The sequence below is a fragment of the Triturus cristatus genome, chromosome 1_2 (assembly GCF_964204655.1).
Source record: "Triturus cristatus chromosome 1_2, aTriCri1.1, whole genome shotgun sequence".
NCBI classification, from domain to species: domain Eukaryota; kingdom Metazoa; phylum Chordata; class Amphibia; order Caudata; family Salamandridae; genus Triturus; species Triturus cristatus.
In genome coordinates, this window is record NC_140580.1 from 848,870,731 (window position 1) to 848,891,795 (window position 21,065).

The 21,065-nt window shown below is 43.0% G+C and overlaps 1 protein-coding gene across 4 annotated transcripts in view; it reads right to left on the reverse strand.

Moving 5' to 3' along the window:
• ZBTB17 (zinc finger and BTB domain containing 17) overlaps positions 1–21,065 on the reverse strand; it is a 405,882-nt gene that overhangs the window by 119,611 nt on the left and 265,206 nt on the right. For 2 of the 4 annotated variants that reach the window (XM_085609022.1, XM_085609020.1), the window contains exons 12-13: positions 3,787–3,917; positions 1,408–1,653 (exon numbers count right to left, since the gene is read on the reverse strand). In XM_085609022.1, the coding sequence (XP_085465148.1) occupies positions 1,408–1,653; positions 3,787–3,917 (377 nt within the window). Of the gene's footprint in view, positions 1–1,407; positions 1,657–3,786; positions 3,918–21,065 lie in introns of all 4 variants that reach the window. The other 2 variants (XM_085609021.1, XM_085609019.1) reach the window with 1 other exon arrangement.

A 21,065-nucleotide genomic window follows, 5' to 3' on the forward strand; every position in this document is an offset into this window, starting at 1 on the left:
TGACGCAAGCCAATGGGAATAAGGGGCGGGGCTTCAAGCCCTTTTCAGAAATTACTCATATGCATTAAATCTCGCCGAGCGAGCTGCGCATGTGCGCAGCAACGCTAGGCGAGACCTAAAAAGGGCGCACTCTAAACCAAGAACTACCTTTTAGCTAAATTTGGTGTAAATCCGTTCAGCAGGTCGGGCTGTAGCCTGTAATAAAGTTCCTATGTAAAATAACATTGAAAAAACGCGCTTTGGGACCCCCCTTTTTTCTCTGCCCCCGCTTGATGAATCACCCCGAAACTTTCAACACATAAACTAAGAGGTCCAACCCTTTTTTGGAAAATTTCACAAAGATTCGTCAAACGGTGCCAAAGATATTGGCAAATCAAAAAACACTTTTGCTATGGAAACTAGGTTCTAACTATAACTACCTACTGGTGATCGCCAGTAGGTAATATACATATATGTATATACACATATATATATATATACACACACACACACACACACACACACACACACACACACACACACACACACACGGGTTAAGCAAGAAAGCAACAGCCGATACTGGAGCAGACGCAACAGTGTAATGAAAAGCACAACCCCAAAGATTGTAGACATAGCCGTTGGATAAAGGGATATGCATTTGCAAATCCTTGGTGATAATATTTTAACATTCGGTTACAAAGCAGAAGTACGTAATTTGGCTATCACGCCCTGTGTGCTCTCGAGGTTAGATTATTGAAGGTGCGTTTGCCTGCATTCACTACAGGTAACCTGCAGCAGACTCAAAACTGAACAAAAAGAATAATTTTCCACATGCAGAAATTCAACCATGCCCTGAATGCCTGCTGCAGCCTGCAATGGCTAGCAGCTAAACAGTGCGACTTTCAAATGCCTTTTAGTGCACAGGGCTTTTAACAGGCTGGCCCAAACTGCCTGACAATTATTTTGGTACAATCTTAGAAAAGGTTTTGACTATGCAAGTCAGCACCTTCTTCCCCCACCTCTTTACATAACACCTCCAACCCCCCGCCCCCCCTCCCATCTCTCCCCGTTCTGGTGGGCATGCCTTTAGACATCCTGGTGCACAGTTTTGGACTTGGATTTCACATCATCTTAGCATTAACAAGGTCTTTAAAATTACATTGATTTTATCAAACGTGCTTGATTACTTTGATCTATTTACATGGTTTTCACCTGTTGGGTTCCCAGACTCTAGCCTGCCATAAAATCTATTTTGCCAAAAGTGTGCCCCCCACAAAGTATTAACAGACAGCTAGTCATTGTAAAAGTACCAACAGTCACAATTGCATGCAGACACACATAGGCAGTTACACAAGTGGGAGGGACAACACATTGTTTTCCAGAGAAATATTTATGAGAACTGCCACAGTAACAGATCCCGGCAATTACCTGTCAGCTGTGTGACTGCTGTGGCAGCTAAAGCTTCAGTGGCCAAAGTAACCATTTCATCAGATGAGACAGTGACAATGTTGACCTCTTCTTCCTCTTCCTCATCCTCGTCTTCATCCCCCTCTTCTCCCTGGTCCAGAATCTTCATTCCAGCCTTGCCCTGGTGTACAGTTTTTACGTGGGAGCGCAGGTTGTCCACTCGGTTAAATCCGCGGCCGCACTTGTCACACAGGAAAGGTTTCTCCCCTGCTTGAAATAATAAAGGAGAGACTCGTTACCTTTTCAAATATGGAAGACATGGAGTGACCCAAAAATTGCGCGCAGAAAACCTTCACAGGACAGACTACATCGGGCTGCATGTTATATGGTGCCTACGATTCCAGTAGGACTGTGCATATAGAACAAAACTTCATAATAGAGACTGAATCTTATATAAATCAGTAATTGTTGGTTTGTTTGGCAAACTCACAGTCCTGCATCCAAAATCCGAAACCTACAGAGTTCTGGATGCTTCAGTAATCTAGAACACGCCTTTTGGATTCCCAAGGAAATCATGGAAACAAATCTAACCCTTTTGTTTTGGCACTTTTGCATGTCCAAAGTGTCATAAAGATAAGATATTGCATTTTGAAATGTTTATTAAAAAGCTCTTTGTAAATAAAACAAGAAATGCAATTATCAGAAAGATGAGACATGATTATTATAACCATTATTAGAATGGTGAAAAACACAAACAAATCAACCATGTTCATTGCTCATATTTTTACTAAGCTTACGCCTTTCTATTAATAATTTCCCTATGCTAAAGAGAGCATGTTGGGGGCACCCACCTGCTAGGTCTATTGGATTGACCTAACCCCATACCTTAGTACTGTATGTCAGGAAGACGGCCTCTGTGCTTTAACTAATGCATCTGTCTGAGTGTGCAAGCCTGCACACTTCTCTTACATGGTTATCTTCCTTCTTAGAATGAGAGTCGGGGACAGCGGAACTGTATCTCAGTCACAACTCACAGCAGCGTTCCATGATGACTCCGGCGGGAATCAACCTCATACCGACTTCAGCACGGGTGTGATTTTTATAATAAAAGGGCAAGCGTATCACACTGGTGCAGAACAAGTTATGTGATTAGACTGGGGAGAAATTATCTCATACAAGCAAAAAAAGAAAAGAAAAGAAAACAAGTATTGTGCTCTCAGTTGCGAGACCCTGGATCTAAATGTGCAGCCTAAAAGACGATAATATCGATCAGAAATAACTGCATGCAAGGCACATTCTTTCAATAGGAAAACCATGTGCAACTCACCACTGAAAAACTATGCTAAGTTGAAAATAAAAAGATTAAAGCGGTTCCTGTTAATGTGTTACAGGTTTGACAGATGGCTCAGTCAAACATGACTGCCACCCATCAAACTTTAGATTTGTTTTTTCAAAAACGAAATCCCAAAAGTGTGATACTGTGTGCTTTTTTTATGAAAATAGTAAACCAAAATGACTCTCACACCACGGGAGTTGTGGTCCATGGTTTAGGGATCATTTAAACGTCCATTACAGCCAGTTTTTTCACAGCGGTAAGGCAGAGTAGAAACTGACCATTCGTCATTTGGCCAAAAATACAACGTCCCATACTCTGTCAGTCTGTTGGAGGAGTATGTCAGCAAGGAAGCACAAGTAGGCTTCATTGCTGACATAGTTCAGGTTCACCTGCCTGTGAACCAGGCTGGCAGGCAGGGGTTTGACAGAGAGTCTATTTCACTGCAGTTGCGATGGAGTACCCGCTCTGTCAAACTCTACATCAGGTCCTATGGTCCCATTTAGGCCACAAGCTGAGAAGTACCTTGATGATAACAAATAAAGGCAAAGCCGTTAAAGACACAAAAAATTATGGGAATGAAGGAACATGCCAGCTTAGCCTACTGTGGTCTCACTATTGTCCTATGCCCCACTACCCTTCAGTACATGCCCATTTACCATATGCACATGGTTGTCTTAGACCGCCTTGATCTCTTTAGGGATCACTGAAGATATTCAATATTGCTGGCACTATGCTCAAACAATAATGCGAGGTCTGCCCCAGCTAGAGATAGAAGGCATTCTCAGCCACTGAAGAGACCTCCATGTCTCTTGTCTCTTGGTCCAATACTATGGTCAGACCTGTCCCACTCAAATATAGAATGGCTGTCTCAGACCATTTTCGTTTTACAAAATCACTCCAGTCTCATTAACAACCCCATCTGTTCACTTAGCATGATGCAAACTGTTTGGCAGAGACCACTGTGGTTTCTTCAGAGTACTCTAGGAATACCCCATTTCCCTATCCCATCCCCATTTGTCTAGCATCAGTGACATTACTGAAGAATAGGCTGAATAGTGACTCACCAGTATGAATGATAACATGCTTGGAAAGGTCACCCACATTCACAAATGCTTTATTGCAAATGCTGCACTTATGCGGCCGAATGTTATCATGATGCCGGATGTGATTGGCCAGCTGGCTTGACTGCACAAACCTACAGACGAAGACAACACCAAGTTTAGAAGGTAACCACAAACTTTTAACCCACTCATCCCAACTCAGCAGCATATAATTAGAGACACTTGCCTGATTTACACATCTCTCCCTCACCACCCACTCACCCCCAACTCTGTCATTCATTCTAGAACAAGTGACAATTACGCTAAAAGTCATCACGCTAATAGCACCATTGTCAGAAAGCAAACTGGAATATTGAAGCACATCAGAGTCTTCATCCTAATCCAAAGATACGGTTAATAAAAAATAACACTAGTAAAGCTTTTTACTAGATGACCACCTGACCATTTGAAAGTCAGATAGTCAAGAATAATTCAACTAAGAAAAGGACAGTTCTTGAGATGACGGAGAGAAAAATGTAGATAAGTGGACTGTCAAACAGAATTATGTCTCTAGAATATGAAGATGATAGTAACTCCATGCAGGACATGGATCCCATTAAATAAAATGTGAGTTCTACAGAGAATCCAAATATATTAGTAACAAAATTAAAATTTTATAAATGGAATCATTCTGCATAAAAATGGGAAATACAGAGGAGTACACACGAAACTGAAGAGGAGCTTCCACCGCACAGCTGATGTTCATTTTCCCAAAATACAGACCAGAGGCCCATTCGCACAGAGATAAATGTTAGCAGAGACAGCCGTGTCGTTCTTTGCACGATTCAGATTGTGGGATTCAGTTGTGCTAGACATTATTTATTCGTACGTGTTATATAGCCAAGAGGGAAGAGTAATTATTTCAGAATGTTTATTTTATTTACGTGCCAATAGTGTAATTATGAACTAGTAGGGATTGAAGGCCCATGTTAGGTACTCATATACACTTTCAAAACGTACCAACTCAGAACTTCACATTTACTGATGTGTGCTTTGAGAAATAGTGTCAGAAGAGGATAGGTCTGTTTTAGTGTAGCTGTTTCGGGAACTTATGTTTTCAGTTGCTGGCTCTTACTGGTAGTTTTTCCATCCATAAACATCACTGAAGATTTCCTCACCTAACACTTAAGATATGCTCCTGGTTAAGCAAAATATCACAAACATCTTCACACCCAGAAAAACATCAATGCTGAGTTAATTGCTGATGCCAGGAAAATGAGCATCAAGACAGAAAGGAACAAGTTATTTTTCTTTGGTAATGCTCTTTCTGGTACATACTCTAACTGCAGATTTCTTACCTTTAGAATATCCCCAGGTCAGACTGTATCCGGAAGAATTTTGTGGTATAGTTCCTGCATACTGTAGACAGGCCATGCAGCTGAAAGCCAACACTGCTCTTACCCAGAAGCGACAGCTGGAGCCGTATAAGCTCCACTAAAGCACGCAGACGTCATTTTCTTTCTGGACATCATCCACGCCCTCAAACGCGGAGCTGAAAAACCACTGTGCAGATCTAAAATTTGGGACCTTTTTAGGTGGAAAAGAGTCCATTTCAGAAAACAGGGAGGTAATAGGGTGGTGAAGTTATTTGTTTAGATAGAGGATCCACCACAAAGAGTGTTACCGAAGGTAAGCAACTTATTCATCTGCTGAAAACTTTTAACTGAGGACTACATCTTTACAAAAGATACCAAAGTACAATATGCTAAGTGCATATTAAATGTGTGCTCTGTTCTGATAACTCTTGCTGTGCAATGGGTGGTTCATATCACTGTCCGCTTATGCGCCACAACCTAGTCCTGTTGTAATAGCAATTTTGCTTTAGTTTATGATTATGGTGATCCCCCCCACACACGTTTGGACTATGCTTTAGTTAAACTACTTGCATAAATACTTGTGCAAATTAAGTGTGCCCCACCAGTCAGGAACTTATAAAGGGTCAGATCAATGTGATGTACTGTGCATCTGTTACCTTTGAGGTTTTTTTTATTTTACAGTTTCTGTTGTTGGTAGATTTAAAAACGAAAAGTCACAAAAATGTTGAGAACCCAATAGCACTTTACTACATTTTGCCAGGTTGTCTCCTACAGTTTCTTGAATAATGAGAGAGATATAAGGGCCCACCCAATACATTTTACTTGCCACAGATTCAATGGTTGCTGTAGTAGGATAATTCCGTTCTCAAAAGCTCTCAATTAGTCTTTGGCTTTGCTGTTGCTTATGCCAATGTGGGGTTTGAAGATACTGATTCATTTACTCTCTCATGAATGCAGGATGGACAAACTGCAATACCCATTCCTTTCAAGGTGCCACCTGGGCCTCCAAATTTTGGAACTCCTGGTCTGACAGAATGGCTCTATGAATTAAGCGCTTGTCAAGGAGCTACCTGGAGGTCTGCAGGTTCTAACAAAACTGACTCAAACATCCATCCTTCTGAAGTCAGATATGTGAGTGGGGTTAATCCCAGTGTTAGTTACAGCTGTTATGTAAAGCGCTTGCAAATGGTAGAAGGGGGAATTGCCACTAAATATAAACATCATATTGCAGTTATGAATCCAAAGAAGGGAAGATCTTGATAATGGCAAATCTTGTTTGTTTTTTTTAGCCTGTGAAGCAAAACCATAAAGAGGGGCACAGACACCAAACGGTACTATCAATCTCCTACACATTGTCAGCCACTGCACTTATTCACTGGGTGGACCTTTATTAACCACCACCATAAAATCCTGCCTTTTATTTCTGTTTAGATATTACATGAATTTCTACAAAGACCCCCAGTGAGCTGTCATACTTTCGCAGCAGGGCTGTTGTTCTAACTAATCTCAAAGGAATGCAGAAGTAGTAAACACAAATCCAAAACAATCACAGCTAGCCTAGACTCACTGAACCTGCATCAGATCGTCCACAAACCCACACACTTTCAAACAATGACTCCAGTCACATGGTCAGACCACCATTTGCTTGCCTTCCAATATAAAACAACACTAAGTGACGCACCTAAAACCACCTTACATGCATCCACCTATCGACAGTGGAACAAACTCAATTTGGAACACTGAGAAACACAACTAACATCCTGATACCAGTAAAAAACACACAACAGAACAAAAGAAAACAAGCACCTTGGAGAAATACAGAGATAAAACAACAAATTAGAAAGCTGCAACGTGCCTGGCTCAAAACAAACGCCAATCAAGACAAACTTCACCTACAGAAAATTAACAGATTATACAAGTCAGCTGTCAAAAAAGAAAAGGAAAGATACTATTCAGACAGAATTCAAAACGCTAAATGTGCAAATGAAGAATTCTATAAAATTCTCAATGAATTTCATAAACCAAAATGCATAGAAGGAGCACATCCCGTAACTCAAGATTTCACAAACTGGCAAATCATTACACAGAAAAAGCAGACACGTTGGACTCATACTTAAAACAAGGACAAAGCATCAGCGCTACCCCTTTTACAAAGCAACAATCCAAAAATACTCTAACCCGGCCTCTCTGTTCCTTCTCACATGATGAATTTATGGGCCTGGTCAAAGCAAGGAGGCCTGCCGGAAGCCCTTTTGACGCGTGTCCACCGCAAACCTTTAAGACAATTCTTCAAACAAATTCTGCTGCCACTCCAGTAAGAAGAATCATCAACAAATCCTTAACTACCAGAATATTTCCAGAAGAACTCAAAAAGTCATACATACGCCCATTACTGAAGAAAACAAGCTTGGACTTGCTAAACCCTGACAACTACAGACAGACTACAAATGGACCTTTCCTGGGCAAACTGATAGAAAAAGCAGCATTTGCCCAGATGTCACAATTCATTGAAGAGAATGCCATACTTTCAGACTTCCAAACATGATTCCGTCCAGGAAGAGGTACAGAATCTGCCCTCCTTACCATCTGGGATGACCTGAAGAACACAGTTGACCGCAACGGGGTTGCTGCATGACTTCTCTTGGACCTCTCGGCTGCCTTTGACACGGTTGACCAAGACACTCCGATACAAAGACTCTACAAAGCCGGCACAGAGGGAACTGCTCTAGACTGGATAGCATTCTACCTTCACAACAGAACTAGTGTCATCCATACCCCACCTTTCTCATCCAAACCGTACTTCACAAAAGCAGGGGTCCCTCAAAGCTCTCTCATCTCGCCAAAGCTTTTCAACATCTACATGAAGTCATTACCGGCACTGATCAATCAATTTCACCTCACATGCTATAACTATGCAGAAGAGACACAAATATGCATTCAACTCTAATGCCCTAAAGACACTGGAAATGCGCCGATTTTCAGTTGTCTCAGAGCCGTGGATCAATCGATGACGTGGAGCCATCTCAAATTGAATTCGTCTAAAACGGAAATACTCACGTGTAGCAATTAGAAATATTATGACCTGCTCGCCGCATGGGCAGATGATCTGGGGACACCGCGTAAAGTATCGAAGGAAGTAAGAAACCTCAGAATGACCATGGACTCCAAGCGATCGATATATGCCCAAGTGGACAAACTAGCAAGATCAAGATTTGTTACTATGAGAACTCTGCAACAAATCTTGAGTTTCCACACTAGGTCCAGGCTACCATCTCCCTTGTTCTGTCTAAATTGGACTACGCCAATGGCCTTTACCACGGATCACCTTTAACAACCATGAAAAGACTAACGGATTCAGAACTCGGCTGCAGACTACTCTTACATATAAAACCGCAAGACCATATCTCCCCTGCCTTGAAAGTCCTGCATTGGTTACCAGTTGCCAGAAGATCCACGTTCAAGCTGCTTTGTATCACCCACAAAGCGATACATGGAACGTGACCGCTCTTTAGGAATAAAATCATCAAACACATTCAACAAAGGAACCTTCGCTCTAGAGTGGCACCTCGCCTCAAAATCCCAAGATACAAGAAAATACCATGGGTGACATCATTCTCTGTTTAAGCAGCCAAAAGTATGGAACTCTTTACCCCCAACATAAGGTCCACGGATAATCACCTTAACTTCAGAAAACTACTCAAGAATTGGCTCTTCCCCATATAACCACCATACGCAAACAGAAATATACAGCATATCTCTCGGTATATAAGCATTTATTTGTACTATAGATATATACCTATATATGTGTATTGCTTTGAATACACATGTAGATTAATTGTTTTAAAAAATATATAGATATTCATTAGTTCTGCTTAACAAATGTACATATTTCTGATAGTTACATTATTCTGTTTTGAACATGTAAATAAGTAAATCTTTTATCATAACTATCTACAATTGCTTCACTTTTGATTTACAAAAATAGATATTATATAATATATATATATATATATATATATTACCTACTGGCGGTCGCCAGTAGGTAGTTATAGTTAGGACCACGTTTCCATAGGAAATCCGCAACATTCTATTTTGAATAACTTTGGCGCCGGTCGACGAATCCTCGCGAATTTTTCAAAATAGGTGGGGCGCTCCGCTCCGCTCCTACCCTGAAAGTCTCGGGGGGATTCGTCAAGCGGGGGCTGAGATAAAAGGGGGGTCCCAAAACGCGTTTTTCCCATGCATTTTTCCATAGGACCTTTAGACAGGGCTACAGCCCGAACGGCTGAACAGAATTACTAGAAATTTGGCAGAGAGGTAGTCCTCAGGTCAAGGAAGTGCCTTTTGTAGGTTTGGTGTAAATCTGTTCAGTAGATTCTGAGAAAATAGCCTTTAAATCAATATATATATCTGAGCCAGATTACGGTGCGCTTACGGTACGCTTACCGTACGCGTACGGTGGCGTGCGCGATTATGATTGGCTCTTAGATCTTAGTAAACATTCGAATCGGCCGAAACCAGGAAGCGGCGGCCGCCATTTTCTCTCTCGCACTGAGAGAGATGATTAACAAACAAAGCACAAAAACATTTAAAGGGGCTGTTTTGACAGCTCCCACACACATAGCCATGTACAGGGAGTCCCCAAAGATCCCCCAAGGCCAAAAACGGAATTTTTATTTTTTCGCTAATTTCGCCGATTACGCTTACCGTACGCGTGCGGTAAAAAACTATAAAAAAAAATAAAATATCCACACTAACCCCACCCCGTGTGCAATTGGTGACCGAAGGTCACCAATTGTGCATGGCTTATGACACAAGTAAAAAACGAAAAGATAAAAAAAAAAAATATTAAAAAAAAAAATTATCCACACTCTCTCCACCCCGTGTGCAAATGGTGCCCGAAGGGCACCATTTGTGCATGGCTTATAACTACTTTGAAAAATTAAAATATTACCTTTAAAAACGAAGTGCATCATATGTCCTCCATGTGCGCACGGTGCGCGAAGCGCATCGTGCGTACATGGCCCATCTACATGGGCGTACATGGCCCATCTAGCGTAACGCTTCGCGCACCGCGTGCCCACCGTGCGTGCACGCCACTAACTGCGTAAAGTGGGCGCGCGGTGCGTGAAGCGCACCGCGTGCTCACTGTGCGCGCACGGAACAAACTGCGTTAAGTGGGCGCGCACGCCACGAATGGCGTAAAGTAACTTAGCATTTAAAAAAACGTACAAATTCACTGAAAAAACCATAGGTTTCACACAAGTTATAGTTAGGAATTAGCATTTAAAAACCCTTGCAAATTCACGGAAAAAACCATAGGTTTCACACATGTTATAGTTAGCGGAAATTTTACTGATAAAAAAACCAATGAAATTCCCCCGTTATAGTTAGTGCAGGCAACTATAACTCACGCGACCGCAATCTTCTGCTGATGACATATGTGTCTTTATGAAAAGAAAATATTTGTAATATATGTATAGCTAAAAATGTATGGAAGAAGACATGGGTAAATAAGTGTCTAAATACAGTATTAGCATCAGCAGAGGATTGCGGTCGCGTGAGTTATAGTTGCCTGCACTAACTATAACGGGGGAATTTCATTGGTTTTTTATCAGTAAAATTTCCGCTAACTATAACATGTGTGAAACCTATGGTTTTTTCAGTGAATATATATATATACACACACACACACATATTAATTTTAAATACAACAACACGGAGTTTATTGAATGCATCTTTAATCTACATATACTACCTTCCTTTATGTATCTATATACCTTTCATGTACTTATGGATCTATATAATTATCACTTTTATTCTAATTCAGCATATTCTATGCTCTACCCTATACCGCTCTCAATATATCCTCTACCTCAACTCTCCGACTCATCTCAAACTTCTTTCTACTACTCTTTCCAAAGCACTACCCTATCTCACCCTATACCTCTCTCAATAGATCCTCTACCTCCACTTTATAATTCCTCCCAAACCCCATACCACTACTACGATCCCCAAAATAATCCCTTCCATACTCTTCCCCACCTTGCATCATCTCATACCCCTTTTACTATTCCGATCCACAAACCAAGCCTTGCTAAACCCTTCCCCCTCCCTTTTACTCATCCCAAGCCTCCTCCTACTGCTATGAGCTCCAAATCAACACACAAAAAAAAAATCAATATCCTTCCCATTTCTATACCCCACACTATACTTTTTAATCCAAATAACTGATTAACATATCCACCACTCAAATTACTTTCATAGTTCCCTGTACTAATTCACCACTAATCCTTTATGCGTTCCAAAGTAGCGTACTACTCGCCAAAAATGTGCTTCAACACCCCTCAGGGGTAGCAAGCGCTATATAAATGCAAACCTTTTTTCCCCTCTTCTATCCCTCCACTATCCTTCTCAATCCAAATAACTGACTAACATATCCACCACTCAAATTACTTTCATATTTCACTATAATAATTCACCAATAATCCTTTATGGGTTCCGGAGTAGCGTGCTACTCGCCGAAAAAGCGCTTTGATGCCTCGTCAGGGGTAGTAAGCGCTATATAAATGCAATTACAATACAATACATGTAGCTACATCACAGAAAAAAAAGTGTAATTTGGTGTTTGAGGGAAAATAATTACCAAGCATTGGCAATGCCAATAGGTCTGGCTTTAAAAGGAACATTGTATGGTAGATAATGTGAAGCATTACAATCAAATATAATGGTAATTAATATGGATTTGTGTGGAAACAAAGAACTATAGAATAATTTGTGTTTAGATTAAAAGGTCAGGTGATAGTTGCACTGTCAAGCCAGGTCTAAAAATCCATGCAGGTTAATAACTGCTCTTCTACCATCTGTGCTGCTGCCAGGGAAAGACAAATCACAATAAATGAATTAGCTATCCAAGACACTTTTACAGCAATCCTATGTGTGCTCCTGAAAGTTTAGCCTCAGCCAGCTGAATAAATACATTGATTACTGCTTCATGGAGGGCAAGCACTTTTTTGTGGAAGCACAACATTTCTGCCCAATCAAAATATGTACTCCTGGCTCCCAACATGTGGGCGGAGAAAACTCCCCTCTCAGGTGATATTCACATAATTGTCTAGTGACACCTGCACTTTTAAGTCGACCATAACAAGCACTGGCAATTCAAAAAGGTCAGACTTATGAAGCATTGTCAAGTCAGACCTACAAATCCATGAATGTTAACCACTGCCATCCTCCTATCTGTGCTGGTAAGGCACTTTAATAACATTACAATGTTATGTGTGCCTCTAAATGTTCAAGCTCAGGTAACTGGATAAATACAATAACAATTATCACAGCTGTGTGGAGGTCAAGCACTTTTTTGTGCAAGTGCAACTTCTGCCCAATCAAAACATGTACTCCTGCCTCCCAACATGTGGATGGAGCCAAATGCCCCTCTCCTGGTGATACATAATTGCAGGCCTCGAGAAATCTACTCGCCCACTCACTATGGTGAGTCAGATGTCATCAGGGTGAGCTATTTTTTGGGCCTACTAACACGTTCTAGCGAGCTGACAAATAACAGATGTTCTGTTCACTCACAAAGTGAAAGAGCAATAAAGATGCCTTTAAATTGTGTTTTTAGCCGGTCATATTTGCTCGGCATTCAGAAACAGAGTTCAAAAGTTAGTTTATCTTCTTACATTTACTTTTCTTACTCTGACTGCGGAGCTAGAGGGATTTGTAAAGTGAGAAGTCTGACAATCGTGCTAAGCCTGTGAAATGAGAGGCTGTAAGATGTCAAGCTTATTTTTCTAACACATTTAAAAAGCTAATAAGTGAACTGCACAAACATTTCAAAATACATTTCAGTAGTTATGAAAGCACATTTTTGTAATTTTGTGTGGTAAAAAAAGATTTTTATAGGGTGAAAGCAAATCAGAATACTTTACTTGGTAATATGCAAATGATAAATATTTTTGCTGCGGTAAATAAGGCACCACGGACTGAAAGTAAATTAAACAGCTGCCCAGGCTTTTCGCTGAAATTATTACAACTTATTGCAAAAGGAGGTCGGCGTTGGCAGCCCCGGGTGCCGTGTGCTCCAGATTTGGGACAACAAAGGAAGGTCCCGCGGCTGTTCTCTGAAAAGACCATTTGGCAGTTACACAGCCTCCTCCACACGCAAACACACACAGGCAGACACACATGCAGAGAGGCAGCCACACACGCTCGCAAACCACACACTCTCATTCAGAATCTCACTGAGACACGCAGATACACGGGCAGACAGAATTACAGACAAGCAGAGAGGCAGACACGCACTTATACACACACAGACACACATACATACACACTCACACCTAGACACCATAGCTGCCAAGGTTTCAGATGACTGTGTGTGACATTTTCATAATTACAGTGTAATTATGAGTGACATATCAATGACTATGAGTGACACTTTTTCGCGAGCAAATGAAACATAGGGAAACATATAAATATCAGAAATGACACCCTTTGAGCATCAAGAAACTCTAAGAAGTCACTGAAGACACAACATTCATCTCAAATTATTTCATGCATTCATTCACTCTTTGTGGATGTAACAAGTTAACCTACACCGCTACACGCATTACTTTTTTTTATGCGTTTCAAATGAGTGAAATATAAATTAAGAAAACTATGCCACTGACTCATTTTGGTATAAACTAATTGGAATTACGGCCTACTACTATTAAAACACATGCCAGCCGCGGTCAGAGTGAGCTTCAGTACAGAGTCAGAGACTTAGTGCCTGACTCCCCAGGCTGCCAGTTCACAAGCGCCTGGGTGAGTAGGTCTGCCTGACAGAGCGCTTCACTTGTGTCGTTACAGTGGGGCTTGTGCTGAGCGCCCGTCTCAGGGCTGCTGTAAGTCCACCTGCATGAGAGTCTGCTAGCTGCAGACATGAAGTCGTTCGAGTTGTCACTGATATCTGGCGCTAGGATGCAGCATACCAACTGCTCTCTTGGCCGGACCACGGCAGGCTCAAGCAAATCAGGAAAGAATACATTCACTGCTGCTGCCTGCTGCAAAGCTAGGTGGGCCTTTAGTCAGGGGCTGGAATGTCTGCCTCATGGCAATTCTAAGTAACCATGCATCGTAGTCACAGGACAGGCACGCCTTGCCAGAACATATCGACAGGCAAGCTGCTGCCTCATGGATCCACATGCGCCTGGCACTGTCTGCAGGCGATTCGATTGCAATTATTGGATTACCAATTGAGCAGCCAGGAGCGCCGATAAGACACGGGCCGATTCGGCTACCAATAATGATTTATGTCTTCTTTTGCCTGTGCCAGAACCCGGCCCAAGTGAAATGAACAACATAATGCACGCGCCCCCCAACCCAGGAAGGAGGCTGGACATAAATACAGGTTGTGACAGAGCGAGCCCCACGCTAAGCGTTAGCTCTAACGTGGCTTTAAATGCCCAATTGTTTTTACTGGAAGTGGAGTGGACTAACCCATAGCTACCAAGGTTTCAGATTGACATGTATGACATTTTCATAATTTCAGTGAAATTATGAGAATGTTAACGACTACGAGTGACACTTTGTGACGAGCAAAATCAAGCAATGAAGACGAGGGAAACATATAGGGCGCCGCAGGCAGCTCAGAATGAAGACATTTTTTGCAGCCATACATAGCAAGTGATTTATACGCCGGGCTCTGTCAGGCGCACTTACTAATCCAACTCAATAATGGTGCCGAGATAAACCGTCCTCAGAAGGATGAAAGCAACGGCCAGCCCTGCTGAAAACTCAACCCAAACCTAATCTCGAGTGCCTCGAGGCAGCCTTTGAGTTTACACATTGTGGGAACTGCAGACGTCTGCGCATGGCCATGTGCCAAGAGGCCACTCGTTGTGGCACTGTACTCGTCTGCCCGCACTCACTGAGTCTCCTGAAGAGCTGTCGCATGTGCAGTCTCCCTGCCTCAGGTATGCAGCAAGCCACCCCCCTCCCCCCCCCCTGCACACCTCACTTCCAAAATTCATATCTTCCGGTGGGAAGTGTTTTGGAGGTAAGCCGAGCAAGAAGGAAAACCGGATATTTCTATTTCAATTAAAAAAAAAATTGCAGAGAGTGAAGTTACAGGGTCACTGCATCTCATGAGGGCAGCAAGTCAAAGTTACCGTACGTGCTTTCTTCGAGGAAGGCAGGCAGCCTGACTACACGGAATTAACCCCTTCCATGCTGCGCAAATTCCGCCGCTGTGCTGACGGAATCTTGCGCGGGCGTGGTCATGACGGAACGGTTCCGTCATGAGCACAGCTCAACCGTGGCTCATGACGGAACCGTTCCGTCATGAGCACCGAAGGGGTTAATAAACTAAAACAGATTCGGATGGCTAGTGCTACAGTCTGAACTTACTTCAACTTAAATTACCACCGCACCAATTTAGGTTTTGCCGCCCGCCTCCTGAGTCCTCCACAGCCCAGACTCTAGGCCGCTGCAAGGGTCTCACTCCGTCTCCCTCACCTCAGGGGCAATTGACTTTGCGGGGGAGGGGACAGAGTTGGCATCAGTTTTAATTCTGCATCTCAGCTGACAGCGGAACCACGACGCGTGTGGTACTTTGAAATTTGGGACCGCGTGGGAGACAGGGCCCTACCCCTGTCTATCCCGGTATTAGCGAACCGCGAATGGTCAATGCGGTATGTACAAGTGCTTTATATAACGTTTCATCGATAAATGCACTATGTATACGTTATTATGCATTGACTTCGTGGGTTCCATCTTGGAGCGGTGGCCATCTTATGGTTGCCCTCACATAGGCTACCTATTACGAGCAAATACGGGCCTTTAGAACACATGTGCCTTCCTTTGACTTCTCTGTGACCTGGGCAGCTTGGCTTCGCTGCCCCAGGTCAGTCCGGTCTCACGAGCTCCCAGTCCTACGGCCACCTGTGATTAGCATCAGGGTTTGACACACCATAAAGCCTTTTCATCCCACACGAGCCTCCGGCTAATCTCTTTCACACCTGACGCTTCCTGCTTTATGGCTTGTTTTCCAAACAGGAGATGTTCGTGTTTATTGGGGCCTATTGATATCTGATGTGGGATCTGAGCCTTGCTGGGTAAATAATTGTGGGCTGGCTTAACTGGAATGTGGGATGGTCATCATGACTCTGCCTTTTCGTTTGTAATGGATACATGTATATGGCCATATCGTAAAACAAGGAATGTGTGCCTGAAGCATGATATTTTGTATTTAAGGAGAAGCAAGTTTCTGTAATTTTAAGCAGTCTCCTGAGAACATACATGCTGTTGTACTTCTCGGATACCTGTAATTGGTCTGCAGCCAATAAACTGATCTTTGACTTCACCTAGAAGACTGTGTTTCTGTAGGTCTGAAACAGGAAAGAACCCGAAGTCTTAGGGTGTGTTCCCCTGCACCGCTGGGCTTAAAATTCCCAGTACTTCAGTTGGCGCCCAACTCGGGACGATTTCAGCGGTACCAGTCCAAGCCAGAGGTTCGTGAGGAGCTTCGTGTGGAAATTCCGGAGGAAGGCCGCCACTTCATCGACCCCTGCATGTCGACGTGGTCCGAAAGTCTTTTCTGCGAGGTTCTCCACGTCCCGACGGCTACGAAGTACTGCTGCCCTGATTAATAGCCCTGTTTTGGACCCTTGACGATTTTGGTAGAGCGAAACAATCGAGAGAGTCTTCTGGTGACGCCATCGATCATCGATATTCAGTTAAGTATAAGTGGAGCGTCTCCCAGTTTGTTTGGTATCCTTTGGGATTTTTGGTATCCTGCGGGATCATTTTGATTTGGAGTTTGCAAATGCCAAAGCCAGAGGACTCGTGTATTCACGAGACTATCATAATCGATAATCCTTTGAAGTTCGAAACTAGACTAGTGAGCGAAGATGCCTGGTTCTAGTGTATTTGGAAGATTGTTTTGTTTGGGTTGTGGAAGGGATTTCCAGTTGGAGGATTCATGTCCGGTTCCTCCAATTGGAACTCCAACTTATGAGCTTTATGTAAAACATGGCGTGGGCCCCATTGCATATAATGAAGTATGGATCCGATACACCAGAAAGGACGGTGTTTTAAAGTGGCCCCAAAATGGTAGTTTCGATACAGATATCAGATAATTTGGAAGTTAAATTGTTTAAAAAGAAAGCCCGGCCGGCGATGTTTGATTCTTTCCGCCTATGGCGAAAGGAAGCCAAACAGAAGGAAATTAAGCTAGCAAAAAGGAATAAGAGAGAAAGAGGTATGTCAATGATGCAAGCAGCTGTGCAATTTAGAGATAATGAGCAGGAACAAATGAATGAGCAGTTGCATAGACAGCGCAAAATAGGGATTGATAAATGTTACCCTGTTTTGTCACCCCTTGTGCAAGATGAGACAAAAGAGAAAGAGAAAGATTCCCTAATGTCCCATTTGCTAAGTTCGCCACCCCGTATGCGCAGAATGCCACAGCGCCTCCACAGCTTGTAAATGTGCAGCCTCCAGTAAATATGCCGCAAGCCTTCCCACAACCGCCAGCTCCTCCTCAGCTGGCTCCTACCCCTATAGTGCAGCCCTCTCAAGGGCCACCAGTTTTGTTACCTGTTGCCCCCGCGCTTCCTGCGACTTTGCCTAGCACATCAGCTGCCTCCCCTGGCGCTCCTTCTTACACTACCCAGGTACCTGTATCTGAATTCGCTTTTCTTCCCTCTGTCTATCCCCCCGTTTTCGCCTCAACTTCTCCTTCAGCACGACAACGACTAGCTAATGTAGTTACTAGTTTAATGTCGCCTCTCTTTGGGTCATCTAGTGCGACTCCTGGCTTACAGCGCAAGCAATTGCGTAGTCAGCTGCCCGGTTCTGACGAGAAGGAGGTGTTAGATCATCTGGCGCGTAGGTGGATTGGTTTCCCTTCACTCTATAATGTGGAATCAGTTGTTAACGTTTTTCACCAATGGGATGCCCCAAAACAGAGGTATGTCTTTGATAAAATGTGTGAATTCCTCTGTGAGGAATTGGAGGATAATGGTTCAAACCCAAACCCACAGGAGTTGTGTCGAGTGCGCTTGGATTTTGGAACAGGTACAATTGTGGGTCCCAATGTAGATAAAGCAGTTGCGACTTTACTGTCCTTCTGAAATGATGATTGCCAGCAATCGTTGTTTGACCAGGATTTCCCTGTGGGGAAGAAGGTAAAAGCACGCCAATATCCAATGCGTGAGGTTCCTCCAGTTTGGAGACCTGGTGATTTGGCTGCTAACCCACCTGTTCAGCCATATTTTCAGCGTGTTTGGGTGCATGTCCCTTGGAAACGTTCTGAGGTGTTGGCGCTTAAGCAGACATTGCCTGACCCCCGTAAAAACCCTACAGGATATTATAAGGAGTTATCACAAACTGCAGAATCGTGTGTAATGAATCTGGCTGACATAGATATGTTGTTTGGGAATGTGGTTCCACAGCCTTTGTGGGGATCCATTCGTAATGTAGATCACGCTGCAGAATTGGGTAACACATGGGCTAATATCATTGCTGCAGATGCTGGCCAAGTTGGTGGTGCGAAGCCTGACCCTTTGGTAGCAGAACTCCCTGGTAGAATTATTACCTACATGAAGACTATAATGCCCGCGATGCGCGTAAATTGGGATAAACTATCCGCATGTAAGCAGAAGAAAGATGAGACAGTGTCCGATTTATTTACAAGGTTTGAAGAAACGTTTATCGACCACAGTGGTCAAGACATGAGTACTGAAGGTGGCCAACGGTTATTTGTGGATAAATTTGTGCAGAATCTACTTCCCGAGTTGTGTAAGAAATTAAAAGATTCAGAAAGTTCCTGGGCTGTTTCCTCTTCAGCGCAAATACTGGCTACTGCACAGTATTATGAAAATAGAGATAAAGATGAGAAGGATAGAACAGATAAGAAAACGAAAGAACTGAAAACAAAGGTCCTTTTACAGCAGGCTTATCCGCCACGTGGAGGACAGAATAATTATAGGCAAACACAAGGTATCTATCAGCAACCCCAACAATTTCAGAATAATCAGCAAATGAATGGGTATTATCAACCACGTATCCCTGTAGGTCCCAATCAATGTTCATATTGCAGAGAGGAAGGTCATTTCAAGTATAGTTGTCCTAAATTAATGCAGCGTAACAGTAATGCGTATGGCGCAAGAGGTAGAGGTGGTCAGCAAGCTCCTAGAGGTAGGGGGCGTGGAAATGTTCCCCAGAACGCGCGTCCTCTTCCGCCTCAAAATACGATAAATAGCTTTGATCAGCAAGCCAATGCAACTGGTAATACAGCTCAGTACTACAATAATGATTATTATGCAGAAGACGACAATGTGGAAAGTAAGGATTACTAGGACAGCCGTAGACCGAGAGAGGGAGTTGTTTCAGTGCCAGTGGATCAGAGCGGACCATATGTTAAAGTGACTACAGCGGGTGTAACAGAGCCCTTTCTGCTAGACACTGGTGCCGCAAAGAGTTCAATTATGCATTCAAAACTCCCTGGCGCGCCTTTGTCTGGCGAAATAAATGTTTCAGTAGGTTTTTCTGGCGCCCCAGTTAGGAACCCGATTTCTAGTTCTATGTCACTTTCTGTTGGACCTTGCGAGTTAAAAGCACCCCTCATCCTAACGACAGGTTGTGGTGAAAATCTGCTAGGATTAGATTTGCTAAAAAGATTGCATGCAACGCTATATTGTTCTCCATCAGGAGTACAACTTACATTAGGTAAGAAAGTGATTTCCCCAATGTATTTGTCTAAGAAAGCAATGCCACCTGAATTGTCATCCCTTCCGGATGTCCTTTGGGCTACTGGTCCCAACGATGTGGGTCTTTTGGAAATACCGCCATACGTGGTCACTTTAAAAGCCAATGTTAGATTGCCACGTATTCCCCAGTATAAGATCTCCAATGAAGGTCAGAAAGCGTTGTTAGCAATTGTCAGTGATTTGATTAAAAAGGGTGTAATTGAAGAGACAAGAGGCAACGTTTGCAATAGTCCTGTTTTACCTGTCTTAAAACGAACGGACCCTTCACAGCCACCTGTTTACAGATTTGTGATTGATCTTAGAGAGGTAAATAAGATTGTTGTGCCACAGTTTCCAGTTGTCCCTGATATAACTGCCTTGTTAACTATGATTCCAGCCTCCGCTGCATGGGTCTCAGTGATCGATCTAAAGAATGCTTTCTTTAGCATCCCAATTGCAGAGGAGAGCAGAGACATTTTTGGCTTCAGTTTAGGAGGTCGCAGCTTCCGCTTTAAACGCGCTCCCCAGGGCTACTGTGAGAGTCCATCAATATACAGTCAGGCTTTGAAAGCGCAGCTTGATGCACTTGTTTTACCTAGTGGTGCTACCCTCATTCAGTACGTTGACGATTTGCTAATCGCCGCGGATACTGAAGAGATTTGCAAAAAAGCTACATTGTCATTGTTGCGTCATTTGTCTGCCTTCCATCACAAAGTGTCCCTCTCAAAAATGCAATATTGTCGACAAGAAGTGACCTACTTAGGTCATCTCTTATCGAAGGAGGGAAGGAAACTGACCCCAGAAAGAATTCAATCCATTGCACAGTTGAGTGTGCCTAGAACACAGAGAGAAGTGCGTGCTTTCTTGGGCATTACTTCATACTTTAGGCATTGGATACCAAATTTTTCTTTGCTGGCAAAACCTTTGTTAGCATTAACATGTAAAGACACACTGAATCCTATCCCATGGTCTGAGGAGTGTCAGAAAAGTTTTTGGGAATTGCGTAATGCATTATGTTCAGCTCCTGTGTTGGGTACCCCCGACTACAGCAAGCCTTTTACATTGTATGTTCACGAAAAGAACGGTTGCACATTATCAGTGTTGACACAGCCTTTTGGCGACAGACCGCGTCCATGCGCATATTTTTCGTCAACCTTGGACCCGGTAGCGAGGGCATTGCCAAGTTGTCTGA